The sequence below is a fragment of the Sus scrofa genome, chromosome 1 (assembly GCF_000003025.6).
Source record: "Sus scrofa isolate TJ Tabasco breed Duroc chromosome 1, Sscrofa11.1, whole genome shotgun sequence".
Lineage (NCBI taxonomy): Eukaryota > Metazoa > Chordata > Mammalia > Artiodactyla > Suidae > Sus > Sus scrofa.
Genome location: NC_010443.5, coordinates 162104300 through 162123675, shown reverse-complemented (window position 1 = coordinate 162123675; position 19376 = coordinate 162104300). Strand labels below are relative to the sequence as shown.

Here is a 19376-nt window from a genome sequence, read left to right as displayed (position 1 = left end):
ATCCACGGCTGGCTGAGCTGGGTGGTTTTGGCTCAGGGTCTCTCAGAAGGGACAGTCTAGCTACAGCCACCCAAAGGTCTGACTGAGGTTGGAAAATCCCTCCTTGGATGGCTCACGTGCATGGCTGTAGGCAGGAGCCCAACTTGCTTTCCTTACCATTGGGGCCTCCCTGCAGGGTTGCCCAAGTGTTCGGGTGACATGGCAGCAGGTTCCCCCAGAGGGAGAGATGGAGAGAGTGGCAGGAGTGAGGGGACGGGTATCCCGTTATCCACTCCAGGATTTTGACAGGAAGCTGCTGTCAAAAGTTTTGCAGGTTTTGATGCTGGTAGTCATTTCCTGGATGAGAAATGTTTGCATCACCTAGGTCAAATTTATATCCTGCTATTCTGTCTCTGTGCCTTTCTGCTTATGGAACAGTTTTACTTTAATGCTCAGTCCTGGCATTGACATTCCTGTGTCTGTTGAAGACATTTTCAATGGCATTTAAGCTCCCACTTGTTTTACTAACAGTGCACTTACCTCCTTTGAAGTGCTAGCCATGTAAACATTTATGACCAAGTATTCCCAGAGCTGGCACTGAGAAAACATTATGACTGCTGCCTGTGACACATCTTCATAAGGCACATCCTAATTTCAGAGGTGTTAGAATGTGGAAAAACTATTTCTCAGAATTGAAGAAATATGGCAAACAGTTTTCTCCCTCAGTCGTGGGGAAGTACACTAGATCAAAGTCTTCTGCAGGTGAGTTTCTTTCCTCCTGCTTTTACAGAGCCTGGAACTCACAAACTCATAATCTGATGGGGAAGGAGATGTGAATGGTGATTTATAACAAGGATGAATATACAGGTTATTTCCAAAATATTTCTTTTTCTTGGTTTCAGAAACATAAACAAGAAAAACCCCTTTTCTGTGACTTATTATTTCTATAACTTTTTTTTTTTTTTTTGAAGGAATCAAAATCACTGTAAACCCAGAATCCAAGGCAGTCTTGGCTGGAGAGTTTGTAAAACTGTGTTGCCGGGCAACTGGACATCCTTTCGTACAGTATCAGTGGTTCAAAATGAATAAAGAGGTAATTTCTTATAATGTCTTTTCAGTGTCTTTTAATTCCTCTGTCATGAGAAGAGAAAAAGAAGATTAATGAGCCTTAGTGTCTTCAGTGTGTTTTTAGGAGTTTTGTTCGATGATCTGCTAGACCATCATTAAAGGATCTGTGTTATTACTGAAGTATTCAGTAGTCATTTTGGTAAGCAGTATTAAAATCAGTTCTCTGTTCCAAAAATTATGGAAAATCAGGAGTACTTGGGGCAACAATGTTAGCCAGCAGGAAGCATCACCAGTACATTCTAACATCTGTACAAAATTCTTGACAACAGCTAAAATTTTTTTTTTAGTGATACTTCTGAAAATTAGTTTCTCAAATAATGCTGCTCTGATTTTCATACTTTTTTAATTCAGTGAATTTTATTGCATTTCCATCTCAAACCCCTAGCCCCTCCCCCCACCCCTACAGCCAAAATCTTTGATTAAAAGATTTCCAGGAGTTCCCTGGTAGTGTAGTGGTTAAGGACCACTCCTGTAGCATTGTTACTCCTGTGGCATGGGTTCAGTCCCTCACCTGGGAGCTTCCAACACACCCTGGGCACAGCTATCAAAAGAAAAAGAAAAAAGATTTTCAAAGCAACATGGAGGGCTATTTTAAGCATTCTGCGTAACTGTGTTATGTCAAAAGATGTAGGCTTTTGTGACAGATTCTGAAGTAAAGTTCAGGTCAGGTCGCATATTCCTTTTGTGCAAGCATTGTGTCCCAACACCACTCAACACATCATTTAAGAGCACATGTCAGAATTCTCTTTCCTTGAATGTTCTTTGAGCCTCTCTGCCGCCAGGGACTTCTCAGTGGCGTGGGCCATGTCTTGTCCTCTCTGGCGGGCTCTTCCCTTCTCCTTCCTCCATCCCCCCTCACTCCCTTCCCTCCTAGATGGCGCCTGGAGACTCCGTTCTTCTTCCCAGCCTGTTAGTCACATAACTAAACCTTCTCCCAAATCTGATACTAAAGACTCCATTTGCAAATCAGAAACTAAGCTCAGGAGCTCTTCCCAGAGGATGATCTTTCCTTCACTGGGATCACCCTGTGCCTCGGAGGAGATGTGGGGATTTGCATGGCTTTAAATCTCCATCCCTCACTCGCAGCCGAGGCAAGGCAGCCATGAGCTACAGTAACAGGACTGCACATGTCATCCCCGATGCGACTCGAATTCCTATTGTCAGGGGCCAAGAGAACTTAATAGACAGGATGTCTTATTTGCTTGGACTCTCAAGAGATGGTAACTGAAGTTATTTTTACCATATTTTCTCAATTGCAAGGTGGCTTTCATTTTAATAAACGCATTTTGAGGAAGAAGTAACAGACAAAAGTTCTGACGTTTAGCATATCACGTGTAGCCTGTGCCCTGATGTGAGAAGGAGAGAAACATGGGGAATGGGGAGCACATCGCGAATTTGAAGAGCTGTGGTGGATTGTAAAGCCGTACAAGTTGAGTTTTGTAAAAACTGCTTTTATAGTCTATTGCAGGAGCTATTCATTTAACCACGACTTGGTGAGCACCTGTTTGGTGCCTGGCTGGGTTCTAAGGCCATTATGATGAAGCAGGCACAGAAGGGCCCGGCCACCTCCCCTGGGGAGGGACAGTGAGCAAATAACTCTGTGAGTGCAGAGCTGTGAGGGAAGTAAACAGGGTAATGTAAGGCGAGAAGCCACTAAAGGTCTGAACAAGAGAAGTAACGTGATAGGATTTATCAACTTGCTGCTTGAAGGGAAGCAATTTACCTCTGGCTTTGCTCTTGCCACGCAGTGGCAACACGCTGCTATGTCATTGTAGCCTGTGCTAGCAGTGTCTGCGCTGGGCTACCTAATGGCTGTGCTTGGGGCTGGCGCGTGCGCAGTATCGTGCATGGAAGGGACGGTCAACAGGGACCTGCTGTCTAGCACAGGGAGACTCTCCTCAGTGTACCTGTATGGGGGAAAACAACCTGACAAAGAATGGATGTGTGAATACGTACAACTGCATCACTTTGTGACACAACAGATATTATCTCAACATGGTAAAGCTACTATACTTCAGTCAAACTTGAAAAAAAATGAAAAAGGAAGTTTATCCTGCGCTGTAGGTAAAAAAGAAAGAAAGAAACAATGGTCGAGTGGACTAGGAGAGGGATCAAAGTGCGCAATTCAGTTTATTTTAGAGAGTTCGTTCATGCAGCCTGGGAGATTAAATGTGGAACATGAGGGGAAAGGAAGAGAGCGCAAGGACAACCCCCTAGATTTCTTTACTTACGCACCTGGGAACATGTTATGCACTGAGGGAGACTGGGAGGGGAACAGATTTAGGGCGAAAAATCGGGAGTTTGGTTTTTAGACATTTGAAGTTTGAAACGCCTACCAGATGTCTAACTGCATCTAGCTAATCAGCTTGGGTATCTCAGGAGACAACATGGAAAGTTTATGTAGTGGAGGAGGAACTAATAAAGAGACTGAGAAGAATTTGCAAGAGAGATAAGGGGAAAACCAGGAGAGGATGGTACAAAGCCCTCGGGAAACTATTTCCAGAAGGGGTGGTCAGCATTTTCAGTGCTGCTGAGGTGAGGAGGTCACGGGAGGTATGTTTGGGATTTTTTTGTTGTTGTTGTTTATTTAAGATATAAGGTCCTAGAGTATATTTTTAAGAGTGATATAGTACAAGAGAGAAATAGATGCTAAAATAGGAGAGAAAATTGCAGGAGCAAGGGCAGAGAGGATGGGATTGCTGGAGAGGAAAAAACAGCCTCCACCCTCTCCTGTTCAGTCTCTGGGGGCCTGTGAATTAACTGACAAAATACAGATCAACCAGAGGAAAAGGTTTATTCATATGGGAAGTTACAAAGACTAACTCAGTAAGTGGCTTAAGTTAGAGGAAAAGGGAGGAAGGTGGAAAAGGCCTCTGTGGGAAGAATAAATGGGTTTCTTTAGGAAATACAAAAGGGTTTCTAGGAGAATTAACAGGTGATAAAGTTTGTGATAACGTTTATTCATGCAGGTGCTTCCCGTCTTTTCCCTGGCTATAAAAAGCCTCTTCTGGAGAGGGGAGTGGATTTATTCTTGGTCTTTTTTTTTTCTGGGGGTAAAAGCCACCCTAAAGAGTGAAGTCTCAGCTTCTAGTCAGATGAGGAAAGCTCTGAGAAGGCTTCTTTCTGCATCTCTTGAATCCCAAACATCTTCAGCTGGGACTGACCTTCACACCAACCCCAGGGCTCTGAGTGCTTAGGATCCTCAAACATCCCAAGCCCACTTATTAGCCTTTGTTAGGAAGACACGTTTTCCATTGTAACAGGGAGAAGAGAGCAGTCAGGAATAGGCACAGGCATTGGTTTGTGACTTGGTAGCTGGAAGAGGAGAGAGTTTCTCTCTGAAGTCAGTGGCTGAGAGAAACGGGATTATGGGAGGCTGGGGGGAGAGAAAGTACACAGTAAGAGTCGAGTAGGAAAGCGGGCTTTGTAGGTTCGCTTGTAGGATGGTCAGGCAGTGCTCACCCCCGTTGTCAGATCTGCAGCAAAATGCTCTTGCTCTGGGGCAGGTTCTGAGAAGTGGGAGAGCTGAATTCAAGTGGTTGGGGTGTGGAGAGGGAGAGCTTATTAAGGTACTTTGCAAGGAAGTTCACAGCATATAGAGGCACTTCACTAAGCCCCATGACAATATGCCAGAATTTGAGGCACCAAGAAGTCAGTGGGAGCAGCAAAAGTGAAAGAAACCTTAACGTGGTAACCGAAGCCCAGGAGGAAAAGCTTTGGAGGCCCTTGCATGGCGCTTCCTTCCCATCACTGATTCACGTCCCCTGGCCCTTCTCTGCCCAGACCTTGAAAGAAGAATATTGGCTAAGGTGTCTATCCTCTTATAGAATTTTGCAGATAAAGAAAATAGGATCTCAGCATAAAATAACTTGCCCCTGTGCTCACAGCTGATTTGGTCAGAACTAAAATGAACAGCCAGGCATCACTTTCCATGATCTCCCCACTCCATCATGTCATGTTGTGTCTACTTAGCTCCTAAGTGTTGCACTTCTAGAGTCTTTAAATTATTATTATTATTTTTTTTTTTTTTTTTTTTTTTTTTGTCTTTTAGGGCCGCACCCTCAGCATACAGAGATTCCCAGGCTAGGGGTCTAATTGGAGCTGTAGCCACTGGCCTATGCCACAGCCACAGCAATGCCAGATCCCTAGCCCATTGAGCAAGGCCAGGGATCGAACCCACAACCTCGTGGTTCCCAGTCAGATTTGCCTCCACTGTGCCACAACAGGAACTCCCTGGATTCTTTAAATATTAATAATCAAATAGTTCCATTAGTGAGTTTTGGAAAGATATGTGAGCAAGAGCTTAACTCTGGTTAACAAATTTGTAAAAGACTGGATTTCTGAGATTTCAGTCATAAGTTACTCAAAATGCTGTTGATTATTTTCTAAGTAATTAATATTTTAGAACTTGGGGGGAAAGATACACTTTTCAAAGCTCCAAGGAAATCATACAGTTTGCACCACACATTTTATAAGGTGTGTTCTGATGACTCATTCACTTTTACTCTCTTATTCTTTCACAGATTCCGAATGGAAATGCATCAGAACTTATTTTTAACACAGTGCATGTGAAAGATGCAGGCTTTTATGTCTGCCGAGTTAATAATAATTTCACCTTTGAATTTAGCCAGTGGTCACAGCTGGATGTTTGTGATGTCACAGAAGTAACAGAAAGCTTCCGGAGTAAGTGATAAATTAAATGTTGGAATGGAAATAGCCTATTTCAAATGTTTACTTTTACATGATTTCAAAGCATCAAAAATAGTACTCACATATGTACTTCACCCAATATAATGTCACCAGTTGTTAAGATTTTATCCCATGTGCTTTGATTGTTTTTCTGGATGGATGGATATGCAGATGTTTTGGGGTGACATGACCTTTCTCAGGCTGGCCCTGCAGTTGACCTCTTCAAACTTGCTGCCTTTCATGGGTTTGACTGTGTGGTCTCTGGTTCTGAAGGAGAAAAGAAATCTAATGCTGGAGTTCCTGTCATGGCTTAGCAGAAATGAATCTAACGAGGAACCATGAGATTGTGGGTTCGATCCCTGGCCTTGCTCAGTAGGTTAAGGATCCGGCATTGCTGTGAGCTGTGGTGTAGGTCTCAGACACGGCTCGGATCTGGCATTGCTGTAGCTCCGGCGTAGACCAGTAGTAACAGCTCCAATTAGACCCATAGCCTGGGAACCTCCATATGCCGTTGGTACGGCCCTAAAAAGACCAAAAAAACAAAAACAAAAAAAAGAGTAATTATGTTCTTCTAGAGTATTTCTGTGCATGTAATAAACTTGAATATGTTTATAAATGGAATCATATTCATTCATAAATGTTGATAACCTGCAATGTGCTAGACACTGAGTTTCATTGTCACTGCATCACACTGACAAGTCCTCTGTCCTCGAACTTAAAAGAGTAACAGATGAGTGTTCAATAAATCATGCTTTCTGGAGTTCCCATTGTGGCACAGTGGGTCAAGGACCCAACACTGTCTCCGTGAGGATGTGGGTTTGATCCCTGGCCTCACACAGTGGGTTAAGGATCCGGCATTGCTGCAAGCTACAGCTTAGGTCACAGATGTGGCTCAGATCTGGTGTTGCTGTGGCTGTGGTATAGGCCTGCAGCTGCAGCTCCAATTCAACTCCAAGCCCAGGAACTTCTATATGCCTCAGGTGCAGCCATGAAAAAGAAAATTTTTTTAAAAAAATCATGCTTTCTGATATTTGCGTTAGGAAGAAAGGCTAGTGATTTTTAATCCGTCCATATTTATTCAGTGCTAATAACAAAACTCCTTGTTTTAAAAAGGCAGTTAAATCAAAGCGAACATAGAGCTTTCTGTTTTGAGTATGAACATCATTCAAGATGTTAACAAGTCCTTTCCTTCCACCAAAGAGACTCAGTGGCCAGACACATTTAGAAACCACTTAAACTATTTTCCCCTCTTAGGTACACAGTGCATACTAACGCTTTGAAAGCTCTGAGAAGTCCTACAATAAAGAAGTCTTTTTAACATTGTTTAACTCAGAATGTTCTAACTTATTTGTCACCGCATCCTTTTATCCATAGACTATCTCAATATTTATTGTTGGAGACCATGGAAACTGCTGAACAATGCAGTAAACAAATTTGGTGCACGTGCAAAAACACAACCATTAAGAGAGAGCTTTATCATTACCTGCACCTGATTTTGGTCATTAACCTAAGTCACTTTCTCTAATAAAAGGCATGTGGGCTGACACCTAGGCGCCTTTGTTCTGCGGAAGTGTCTCCTGGTCCCCTACTTTTCTAAATGTGGGAGTCCTCTGTGATCTGTTATGCCGCACCGTCCCTTTTCCAGGATCTCCTGTTGACCTGCAGCGCTGGCTGCGGCAATTTATGGAAGTGGTACAGTTGTAATGAAACATCATTTGGGAGATACTATTGAAGATTTTTTTTTTTTTTAGGATGAACTAGGAAATATTTTAATTAAAAGAAACTTTGAAAAATTTTCAACCTAGAGATTTATTTATGTTCAATAATATTTTTCTCTTAATTTAAGGAAGTATCGATGGCATCTCTGAATCCAAGCTGCAAATCTGTGTTGAACCAAGGTCCCAAAAGCTGATGCCTGGCAGCACGTTGGTCTTAGAGTGTGTTGCTGTTGGAAGCCCCATTCCACACTACCAGTGGTTCAAAAATGAATCCCCACTAACACATGAGACAAAAAAGCTATACATGGTAGGAAGTTGGCCTTGTGGGGGGGTTGGGGAGTTAATATGTCAAATAAATAGTACAATTGAAAATTACGAGTAAATATTAAAGTTCATATTCTTTGGGGTGTTTTAATATTTTCAGTATTTTTTCAAGTTCTTTATTATTTGGTCTTGATCCTTATATTTGCAAAAGTGATAGAACATAAGACCAGCCCACATCTAACTGCTTATATGAAAAATGTCAAATAGTATTGCATCAAACTCACCACTGTCAGAATCACTGTATCATTTGCTTGCTAATATTTGACATAATCAATGAAGAAAAGAATATCTGAAATGTTAGGTTTTATTTCATAAGAGTTTTTGTTTTTTTTAACACAAAAAAACTTTTTCTAAGTCACCTTAAATTGAAATTGAAGAGGAGATATATGCATGTTCTAATATTGGTACAGGTGCCTTATGTGGATTTGGAGCATCAAGGAACCTATTGGTGTCGTGTATATAATGATCGAGACAGTCAAGACAGCAAGAAAGTAGAAGTCATCATAGGTGAGCAGTGTCACTCAGTGTTCTGACAAACGGAATATAATATAAGCTGTATAAAATCAAGTGTCGAAGCAACAGAAATTTTATTTACCCATTCTATTTATGGTGTGCTAAGCATCAGGAGTTATTTTGTTTAAATAGAAATTTGAGAGACTGCATACTAAATTCATAATCCAGATTCACAGACAAAGAACCAGAAAAAAAGGCTACTTAATTTACATCTTTTTAGTTATTTTTTTATTTTTATAGTTTTACTAAACATTTATGGCAAAAATTTATTCCTTAAAGCTTTAGCTTAAAAAAAAAACCCTTGATTTGGTGGGAAAAGTTTTTTTTTTTTTTTTTTTTTTTTTTTTTTGGTCTTTTTCTAGGGCCCCTCCCCGCGGCATATGGAGGCTCCCAAGCTAGGGGTCCAATCAGAGCTGCAGCCGCCTGCCTACACCACAGCCACAGCAACGCCAGATCCAAGCAGTGTCTGTGACCTACACCACAGCCCACCCGTATCCTTAACCCACTGAGCGAGGCCAGGGATGGAACCCACAACCTCATGGTTCCTAGTTGGATTTGTTAACCACTGAGCCACGACAGGAACTCCAGATTTTTTAATAAAAGATTTTTAATAAAACATTTTTTAAAAACAAACATCACAAACATATGAAGAATGATTATTAGACAGTAATCCCCCTTAGGAAGTATGTAATTTGAGAGTTTGTTCTGTTTAAGCCTAGTGCATTTACAGTTATGTTAATAGTAGGAGATAGTGATGCATATATTGGTTTGCCAACATATTTCTATGATATGTATCTCTCTGTTTGATGGCTGCCCTTCTTAAGATCATGAATTTCAATATATTCACATTTGTTTTCTCTGGAACAAGGAAGAACAGATGAGGCAGTGGAGTGCACTGAAGGTAGGGTAACCCTTTGGTTTGAAACCATATATCCTGCATGCTGGTTCCTCTTGGGATTGATGGAGTGCTCTTGTCTCCTGAGTGCAGTGATGGAAAAAATACTGGCTAGAAGAAAACATTTTGAAAGGAAGATACTGTATCTTAGTCTTTGAGGATTCATAAATTGCCCTAGACACTATTAAACTGATATATTATTGAAATAATTAATTTTGAATTGACTTTCTATTACATATAAAAACATAAAATCCTATACAACATCTTATGACAAGTGAACAGCTGCAATTAATTCTTAATGTTAACTTTTCATAAAATTTATTTCAAAAGATGTATGGCTACACTCGTGGATAGTTGTTTATTTTGTCTTTCCTTGAGTCATGGTATGATGCCTCTCAAATGCAAATGTAATTTCTATAAAAGTTTCAGGACAGGAGGTTTATTGTTTAACACATGTTTTATCAAGAATTAAGTATCCAGATTTAATAGAAAATTTATAAGATCCATTTTTCTAAGCGACAAGGCTGTAGATTAATCTCCCCTGTCACCTTTCCCATAATCTATAAAGAGAACTGAAAATTAGCCTAAACTCCTGATTTGTTTTAATTAACCAAAACCTTGTACATAAGTTGCAGTGAGTAAATTTTAGAACTTAAGTTATCTTCCCCTAGTGTGATGTTGTCACATTGTTTTGCAAAATTAGGTTTGTGGATAGCAAAGTATTTTTTCAATTTCTGCCTCTTTATTATAAAATCTTTAGCTCTACTTGGGCAAAGTAAGAAATAACGTTAAATCATTTTTCCTGTCCTTTATATTGCTATGGTGTCATTGTGAAATACTCTAATTTCTGTTTTCATCCCAGTCAGAGTTATGGACAGGAATTCTCTAGCTCAAGGGAATTCCAGTCCCCTGGTCTGTAGGCCCCACATGATGGAATCTATGTAAAGAAATCCTAACCAAATTCCTCTTCCTTCTCACTCCTTCTTCACTAATTGCATGATTTTTAAAACTTCCTGACATTGGAGACCTCTAAGAATAAACATAACTAGCATTGCTGTTTGGTTTCAGGGTGATGCATGTACATTATCACCTTGCTGCTTCTTTAGACCTGGCAGGATTCTCCCTATAATTTTTATAGTGGCAAACACACTGTTTAATAATTTTCAAACAATTCAGTTCAGAACATTTAGAGATGAAAACTCAACTATGAAGCTACTCCAAAAATTTCAAATGGAAAAATGAAGTCCAACTCTTCTTTCTAAAGAAAGTCCATGAAGTTGAGGCATTTTACAGTTGGTGGATTAGCACATGTTGTCAACAGTGTCCTACGTCATGTCATTTTTTACCTGTAGAACATGATGTCATCAGTTTCATTCTTTGTGTTCAGTAAAAGATATTTGATCGGGACAAGGGGTAGGGTTCGAATAGGTGGAGCTCAGGGGATTCTTTAGGACAGTGAAACTATTCTGTGTGACAGCTGTAATGGTGGATACCTGTCTGCAGGTTTTAAATCATGTAGGCGGTCAGAGGAGGGAAGATCCCAGGATGGAAGGCAGAATATGACAAAAGAGTGTAAACATATTACAAGTCTGTGAAGCAACCTCACTGATTATGGGATGGAAGAACAGGTCTTGACCTAAGTTCCTGGGGATGAGTGAACACAGAAGGCCCAAGAAATTGTACATAGCCCTGTCCTCTAGCTGATCCCACTCTTTGGTTGCTTTTATATCACATAAGTTACTCTGCATAACATCTTGTGAATAGTATAAGATTTGTAATTTATTGTTAATGTTGATTTTTATCTTCATAAAATTTATAAAGGAAAGATGGCTATAATGTCATAGGTATTTGCTTAGGGATTTTCCCTCTCCTTTAGCCAGGGGGTACAGGTTAACAATTGAAGCCACTAGACCTCCAAAAACACATCAAACCAGTCTAATCAGGAGAAAAATCAGGCATATCCCAATTTAGAGACAGTCTACAAAATACCTCACCGGTAATCCTCCAAACAGTCAAGGCTATCAAAAAACGAGGACGATCTGAGAAACTATCACAACAAATAAGAAGCCAAGGAGACACAATTAAATATGATGTAGTGTCCTAAATGGGGTCCTGGAATAAAAAACATTAATGGTTCATTAATTATGACAAATTTGGCTTACTAATATCAGATGTTAAAAGTAGAGAAACCAGACATGGGTATATATGGGAACTCTATGTACCATCTTAACGGTAGTTCTGTAAATCTTAAACTGTTCTGAAATTAAAAGTTTATTTTAAAAAATATTATTTGAGGTTTTCAACTAGTTTCAAGAAGTATATAGGTGGTAGATAAGCCTATCTCTTTATTTGCTTTGTCTCATAATTGGCCAGAATATCTAAAATTTTGATCAAATTAAGAATGAGTCTGTTAACTGGACAGCCACATGTAAATCAATGAAACTGGAACACACCCTCACACCATGCACAAAAATAAACTCAAAATGGCTTAAAAACTTAAACACAAGACAAGACACCATCAAACTCCTAGAAGAGAACACAGGTAAAACATTCTCTGACATCAACAGTACAAATGTTTTCTCAGGTCAGATTCCTGAGGCAACAGAAATAAAAGCAAAAACAATCCAATGGGACCTGATCAAACCGACAAGCTTTTGCACAGCAAAGGAAACCATTAAAAATAATAATAATAACCTACAGAATGGGAGGAAATAGTTTAAAATGATGCACTGACAAGGGCTTAATCTCTAAAATACACAAATGACTTACACAACTCAGCAGCAAAAAAAACAAGAACCCAATTCAAAAATGGGCATAAGACCTAAATAGATATTTCTCCAAAGAAGATATGCAAATGGCCAACAAGCACATGAAAAAATGTTCAACATCGTTGATTTTAGAGGAATGCAAATCAAAACTACTCTGAGGTACCACCTCACACTGGTCAGAAAGGCCATTATTAATAAGTCAACACATAACAAATGCTGGAGAGGGTGTGGAAAAAAGGGTACCCTCTACATTGTTGGCAGGAATGCAAATTGGTACAACCACTATGGAAAACAGTATGGAGGAACCTCAGAAAACTAAATATAGAACTACCATATAACTCAGCAATCCCACTCTTGGGTATATATCCAGACAAAACTTTCATTGAAAAGATACATGCACCCAAATGTTCATTGCAGCACTATTCACAGTACAATAGCCAAGACATGAAAATGACCTAAATGTCCATCAATGGATGAATGGATTAAGAAGATGTGGTATATACACATATACAATGGAATACTATTCAGCTATTAAAAAGAACAAAATAATGCCATTTACAGCAACATGTATGGAACTAGAGACTCTCATACTAAGTGAAGTAAATCAGAAAGAGAAAGACAAATGCCATATATGATATCACTTACATCTGGAATCTAATATATGGCACAAATGAAACTTTCTACAGAAAAGAAACTCAGGGACTTGGAGAACAGACTTGTGGTTGCCAAGGGGGAGAGGGAGAAAGTGGGATGGACTGGGAGTCGGAGTTAATAGATGCGAACTACTGCATTTGGAGTGGATAAGCAATGAGATCCTGCTGTATAACATCTAGTCACTTATGATGGAACATGATAGAAGATAATGTGAGAAAAAGAATATATATGTGTGTGCGTGACTAGGTCGCTTTGCTGTATAGTAGAAATTGACAGGATACTGTAAACCAACTATAATGGAAAAAATAAAAATCATTGAAAAGAGTCTGTTTAGCTTTTTGTCATTTAATGAAGCTAGTAATAGCTTAAGAGTCCTAATTCATGTCCACAACAGCATTCTCTCCTATTCATAATTTGCATGACTTCTATTTAAGGCATTTAAAAAGTTCTAACCTGATAAAAAACATCATAGCATGATTTAATAGCACAAAATCAACTTCTTTGAGCAGTCTTACTGTTTGTGCTAAATTGACAGATAATTTAAATCTACTTAATTTATTTAAAGATTAATCTATTTTCTCTTACTTTATTTTAGATGAATTAAATAATCTTGGGCATCCTGGTGAGTAATACAAACATAAAACATTAGCTTTAGGTTTTTTTAAGTCACTGAATATAGTAACTTATACAGATAACTCTTGCTATAGTAGTACTAGTCATTTTTTTTCCTTTATTGAAATATCATAATTTAGTGAAAACACTAAAAATATTCTAGATTGTAAGACTACAAGGGTAGAAAAATAAATATACTGAGGCATCATAAAATATCAGTGTACTTCTTATCATTGTGAATGATAAGAATCTATATCATAAAGCGGTTGAATGGGAAAGCACGTGATCTTTCATTTGAAAGACAAGGAGCAGCCTCTGAAATATTGACAGGAGAAACATTTGCCAGATCCCCTGGGTCCTTGTTCGAAGCTCCTCCCTGAATGTACCTGAACTAGTTGGGTGGGTGTTTGCAACTGAAGTGAAAGTATCATTAGTGAAGTTAGTTGGTGCTGTACAGATAAGTAGTTGGTCACTGGCCATTAAGAGACTGACAGCTGGGGGAGTTCCGAACCCAACTAGTATCCATGAGGACTCGGGTTTGATTCCTGGCTTCACTCAGTGGGTTAAAGATCCGGCATTGCCATGAGCTGTCGTGTAGGTCACAGACACAGCTCGGATCCCGAGTTGGTGTTGCTGTGGCTGTGGTATAGGCTTTGGCTGTAACTCCGACTTGCCCCCTAGCCTGGGAGGTCCATATGGAGGTCCCATATGCCTCGGGTGCGGCCCTAAAAAGAAAAAAAGGAGAGAGAGAGACTGACACTTGGCAGGTGTATTTATCATTCTCTGGGCAATTTTAATCAGAACAGGTATCTGAACAAGTTCAGCTTAAGGGAAGCCTTAACTGAGATGAAAGGCACAGTGATTAGCGAGGACTCTATGAAGACAGAGGATGTCAGTACAGATTATGTCCTGAAGGGCAGTGATGGAGACTGGGACTGTATCTGAAAATAAAACCTTGCAGGAGCAGATTAAGACAGTAATTGTATCAGTTAATATCTGTAGAAATCCCTCTTATTTCTCAACATGTTATTGTTGCTCTTTTTTTTTAAGCAATAACTAGTTTGTTTCGTGCCCGTATTCTGTTAATAAACATCTATTATTGTGAGCGATGCTCAGGCCTTGCTGATTACATATAAACACATTCGACAAACCAGAGGCCACCATCACCAGCATGTCACTGCTGTGGTGCCAGCCAGGCTTGTGGAAGCCTCCCTCCATGAGACTTGGCTGCACACACCCCAAACTAAGACTTGCTAAGGAACCACCCTCATCACATAGTTTTAGTTGCTTTTCTTAATCTGGGTTGAACCCCCTTTTCCTGAATTTGTCTGTTATTTCATGCCCTTCAATGAACATTATGAAAAGCTATTTCAGGAAAACTTTTGCAGTTTTCTACCACCACTAAACTTCTAAAATTTTCCTGGCCCCCTCTTTCATTATAACCTTTCTCCTCAAGAATTAGAAACACCAAAAAATTTAGTTTAAGAAAAACATTTAATAGACTTTACTATTAGTAGACTATTAGCATACCTATTATTAGCAATGCAAAGAGTTACCCTGTCTAGAGTACATTACTGACTGAACTCTAACTTGCCCAGCATCTCCTCCTGCGTGGTCCTTGGGACTGGGAGGTATTTCATTTTATTACAGTAGATGACAAAAAGCATGACCATGGGATGCCCTTTCTCTCTGGCCAGCATTCAGGAAATATTAACGATTCCTGGTGCTGCCTATTTCTACCACCAACCTTTTTCAGATTGTAGTTTCCACCTAACCTGTTTAAAGGCTGTCACCCCCAGCTGGAATCAATTACCAAAGACTTGTCTCTGCCCTGATTTTCCAGCCAGGTATATGTTTTTATCAAGAACCTGAAAACGTTCAAATTGTAATTTAGCTGTTAGAAACCACATTCTGTCTTTCATTGCTTCCATATCTCTCTAACCCCAAAGATGTGTGTGTGGTGGATAACAACTCTTTATCTTTGTGTTTTTATCTTTCTTTAGATAATAAAGAGCAAACAGCTGAGCAACCTTTGGGTGAGTAAGAGCTTTTATAATGCTTAATCAAAATACAGTTATAGAAGGTAACTCTTACAGGGATCATGGAGGGATGAGACTTTTTTAAAGTGACAACTTTCACACATTTTTGAATAACATTGAGACCAAATGTCTTGTTTTGAATATTTGTAAAAAATTATAGAAGACTTTGAAAGATTAGAAATTCAGTTTCTGGGACCAGATCAGCTTCTATGGAGTGATTTCTATGTTTTGGCAACATACAAACATGTTAACAAAAGGAAACATGTATAGGTCACATGGGAATGAGGACTGCTCTCTAGGTGGGGCTGGAGGTTAGGAAAGCACCGGAAAGGTTGCAGGAGCAGCTCTGTATGTTGAAGGATGAAGAGGAGAAGGACCTTCCAGACAGAACATGAAATCCTGAATAAATGTCATAGAGAAAGGAGGTGTTGTCTTTGGTGAGTTGCAAATGGCAGAGGGTGCACTAAGGCACGTAGAGAATCCAGATGAAACCAGGTTTTGAGGACCCCATTCCTCGGAGAAGCCACTGGAAGGAAACTTTGATGGAAGGGTGAGATTTGTCTGAAAGGCCGGTCTTGCTTGTATTGGTGTAGAAAATAAACTGGAGGTTGGACAACGTTTACGTTAGGAAAAAATTAACAGACTGTTGCAATAGTCAAGAAATTATAGAAATCCAAAACAGGGTAGTACCAAGATAACGCAGAAGACTGCAGAGGATAAATTCAAAAGACCTTGAATTAATGGAGTCAGCTGTTTTCGTTAGTATAGGGTATAAAAAATACAGAGGAATCGGAGTTCCATGGTGGCCTAGCAGTCAGGGATTTGGCGTTGTCACTGCTGTGGCTCGGGTTCAAGCCCTGGCCCGGGAACTTCCACGTGCTATGGGCAAGGCCCAAAAAAATAGAGGAATCACCATGCCTGCTTGGATTCTTGCATGGATCACTAGATGGGTGGTAGTACAGCCCACTGAGTTAAGAAAATACAGAATCAAAAGCAAGATTCTGAGGATAGATGACTCTCATTTTGGACCTAACCGGTTTGGGATATGTGTGTCCCATCTGAGCAGAGATGCACAGCAGGCAGCCTCATGCATGGACCTTGAACTCTAAGGAGAGGCCAGGATCAGAGATCATCACAGGCGTCATCAGCATAGGGGTGGAGGCTGACACCATAAGGATAGCAGCCAGGAGATTGCTGCAGGCTGCAAGGGAAAGGGCATTAGCTGAGGGAGGGCATGGCCCAGACTGTGTTTAACAACTAGAATCTGTTGTCACTGATCAGATAACATATAAAAATCCAGATTTCAGGATTCTTTTGAAAAGTGGTAGCTTCAGTGATCGCTGTTATTTGTGGCTAAATAGTGGCTGCCCCTTTAAAGGAGCGTGTGCTCCCCTGTTTTCCTGTTGTGTAACAGTCAGTCTACTTCTCTCTCTCCTCCCCTCCTTCCCCTTGTGGTCTTGCCAGGTAGCTAAATTTCTTACATGGTGGCTGCTTCCCCAAACTAGAAGCTCTCAGGACTTCTTAAGGTTTAGACCCAGAATGGACAGAGTATAACACTACATTATGTTCAAAGAGAATCACAGGGCAGCCCAGACTGGGGGCTGGGGTGAGGGCCACCACCCTTCGGGAGAACAGGAAACCTTGGTTCCTCAGGGGATCACCTTTTACCACAGCTGGAAGGTAGCATGGACTAGGGTATGGATGGTTTTGTCACCAGACTAAGGAATTTGGACTTTATTTTGTAGGACATAGAAATTAAAAGATTCGATGCATGAGACCAACAAGGATTAACATTCAACCGGTCAGATTTGATGTTAATACTCAATTTTTGATGGATGGCTAAAGGTTTTTTAATTTAACAAACAGGTAGCACTTCATATGTATTTTAAACCTTTGGAAGACATCTAGGATCATGTAGTTCAAATATTTTTCTGAAGTGATTTTATTCTGTTGCTTAATCAATAGCATTTGATTTATTTATTTCATTTCCTTTTTCCAATAAATTGTTTGTGTTCAAGAAATTGTGGGTGGCTTTTACAGTAAATGTTTTTCTACAGAAAATTTCTTCCATTTATTTTATCACTTGAAAACCATCATAAGTCGCTTATATAGTTGCTAGTTTGAAGGTTTCTTCAGTTCCTTCTTATCTTCTCAACTTTACATTTTCCGGTTTCTCTGTCATCTCTCTAAAGTTTGACTTTTCCTTTCCCTTTCTACAACTAATTCCTAGAATGAGTCTTTGTTATCTCTTATTTTGACCACTACAGTCTGCTTCTCTATTCTAAATCCACCCAGTTCACCTATCACTCAGGAACTGTTTTACAAGTAGAGTGGGCAAGGTAAGTTATTTCCCCATCATTTTTATTACTATTAAACTCAAAAAATGCTCCAAGATAGTTTGAGTACTAGCTATTAAAAATTATCATTGGGGTATAAATCAACTATAATTAAAAAAATTTTTTAAAGATAAACATACAGATTTCCCGTCATGGCTGAGGGATTAATGAACCAGACTGGAATCTATGAGGATATGGGTTTGATCCCTGGCCTCACTCAGTGGGTTAAGGATCTGGCATTGCCATGGGCTGTGGTGTAGGTCACAGACATGGCTAGGATCCTGAGTTTCTGTGGCTGTGGCGTAGGCCAACAACTATGGCTCTGATTCAGCCCCTAGTCTGGGACCCTCTATATGCCTCGGGTGCAGCCCTAAAAAGACAAAAGACCGAAAAAAAATTTAAATAATAATAATAAAAGATAAACATGGAGTTCCAGTCATGGCTCAGTGGTTAACAAATCTAACTGGGAACCGTGAGGTTGTGGGTTTGATACCTGGCCTCGCTCAGTGGGTCAAGGATCCGGCATTGCTGTGAGCTGTGGTGTAGGTCACAGACTCGGCTTGGATCCTGTGTTGCTGTGGCTGTGTCGTAGGCCAGTGGCTACAGCTCCAATTCGACCCCTAGCCTGGGAACCTCCATATGCCGCAGGAGCAGCCCTAGAAGAGGCAAAAAGACCAAAAAAAAAAAAAAAAAAGATAAACATAAAAATTATCATTGGGGGAAAGTTTTTGAAGGGTTATGGTCAACTATTGATACATACATTTTAAGCTCCATTAGTTCTTAGATCACTGAACGCTTGCATTCTGTAAACTATACCAAGTATTCTTTTCAAGCAGATAACAAAACTCGTGAATAAAAAATTGATCTTGGAGTTCCCATTATGGCTCAGCAGTAATCAACCTGATTGGTATAGTATCCATGAGGACACGGGTTTGATCCCTGGCTCCACTCAGTGGGTTAAGGATCCGGCATTGCTGTGAGCTGCAGTGTAGATTACAGATGCGGCTCAGATCTGGCATTGCTATGGCTGTGGTGTAGGCTGGCAGCTGCAGTGCCGATTGAACCCCTAGGCCGGGAACTTCCATATACCATGGATGCAGCCCTAAAAAACAAAACAAAGGAATTGGTCTCACTAATGTGGACTCTAAAATGTGGCACAAATGAACTTATCTATGAAAAAGAAACAGACTCACAGACATAGAGAACAGACTTGTGGTTGCCAAGGGGGGTTGCAGGGAGGGATGGATTGGAAGTTTGGGATTAGCAGGTGCAAACTATTATATATAGAATGGATAAACAACAAGGTCCTACTCTATAGCATAGGGAATTATATTTAATACCCTGTCATAAACCACAATAGAAAAGAATGTGAAAAAGAATATACAGGAGTTCCCTGGCCTAATGGGTTAAAAGATCAGGCATTGTTACTGCTATGGCATGAGTTTGATCCCGGATCTGGGAACTTCTGTATGCTGCAGGCATGGCCAAAAATAGGAAATTAATAAAAAATAAAAGAATGTATTTATATGTATAACTGAATCACTTTGTTGTATAGTAGAAATTAACATTGTAAATCAACTATACTTAAATAATTTTTTAAAGGAATTGATCTTAGCAGAAACAGCCTATAATGTTTAATTTGACAATCGGCTTTTTTTTCCCCAAAAAAACTCCAGTGATTTTTTTTCTATTACATACCTGATAATTGTTTTCTGTCAATA

General features: G+C 39.9%; 1 protein-coding gene across 2 annotated transcripts in view; it reads left to right on the top strand.

Moving 5' to 3' along the window:
- The window catches only part of MALT1 (MALT1 paracaspase), a 67983-nt gene that overhangs the window by 21240 nt on the left and 27367 nt on the right, over positions 1-19376 (top strand). The window contains exons 3-9 of one of the 2 annotated variants that reach the window (XM_021100024.1): positions 951-1072; positions 5631-5790; positions 7643-7821; positions 8249-8345; positions 9220-9252; positions 13264-13290; positions 15284-15316. In XM_021100024.1, the coding sequence (XP_020955683.1) occupies positions 951-1072; positions 5631-5790; positions 7643-7821; positions 8249-8345; positions 9220-9252; positions 13264-13290; positions 15284-15316 (651 nt within the window). The remainder of the gene's footprint in view (positions 1-950; positions 1073-5630; positions 5791-7642; positions 7822-8248; positions 8346-9219; positions 9253-13263; positions 13291-15283; positions 15317-19376) is intronic. The other variant, XM_021100025.1, reaches the window with a different exon arrangement.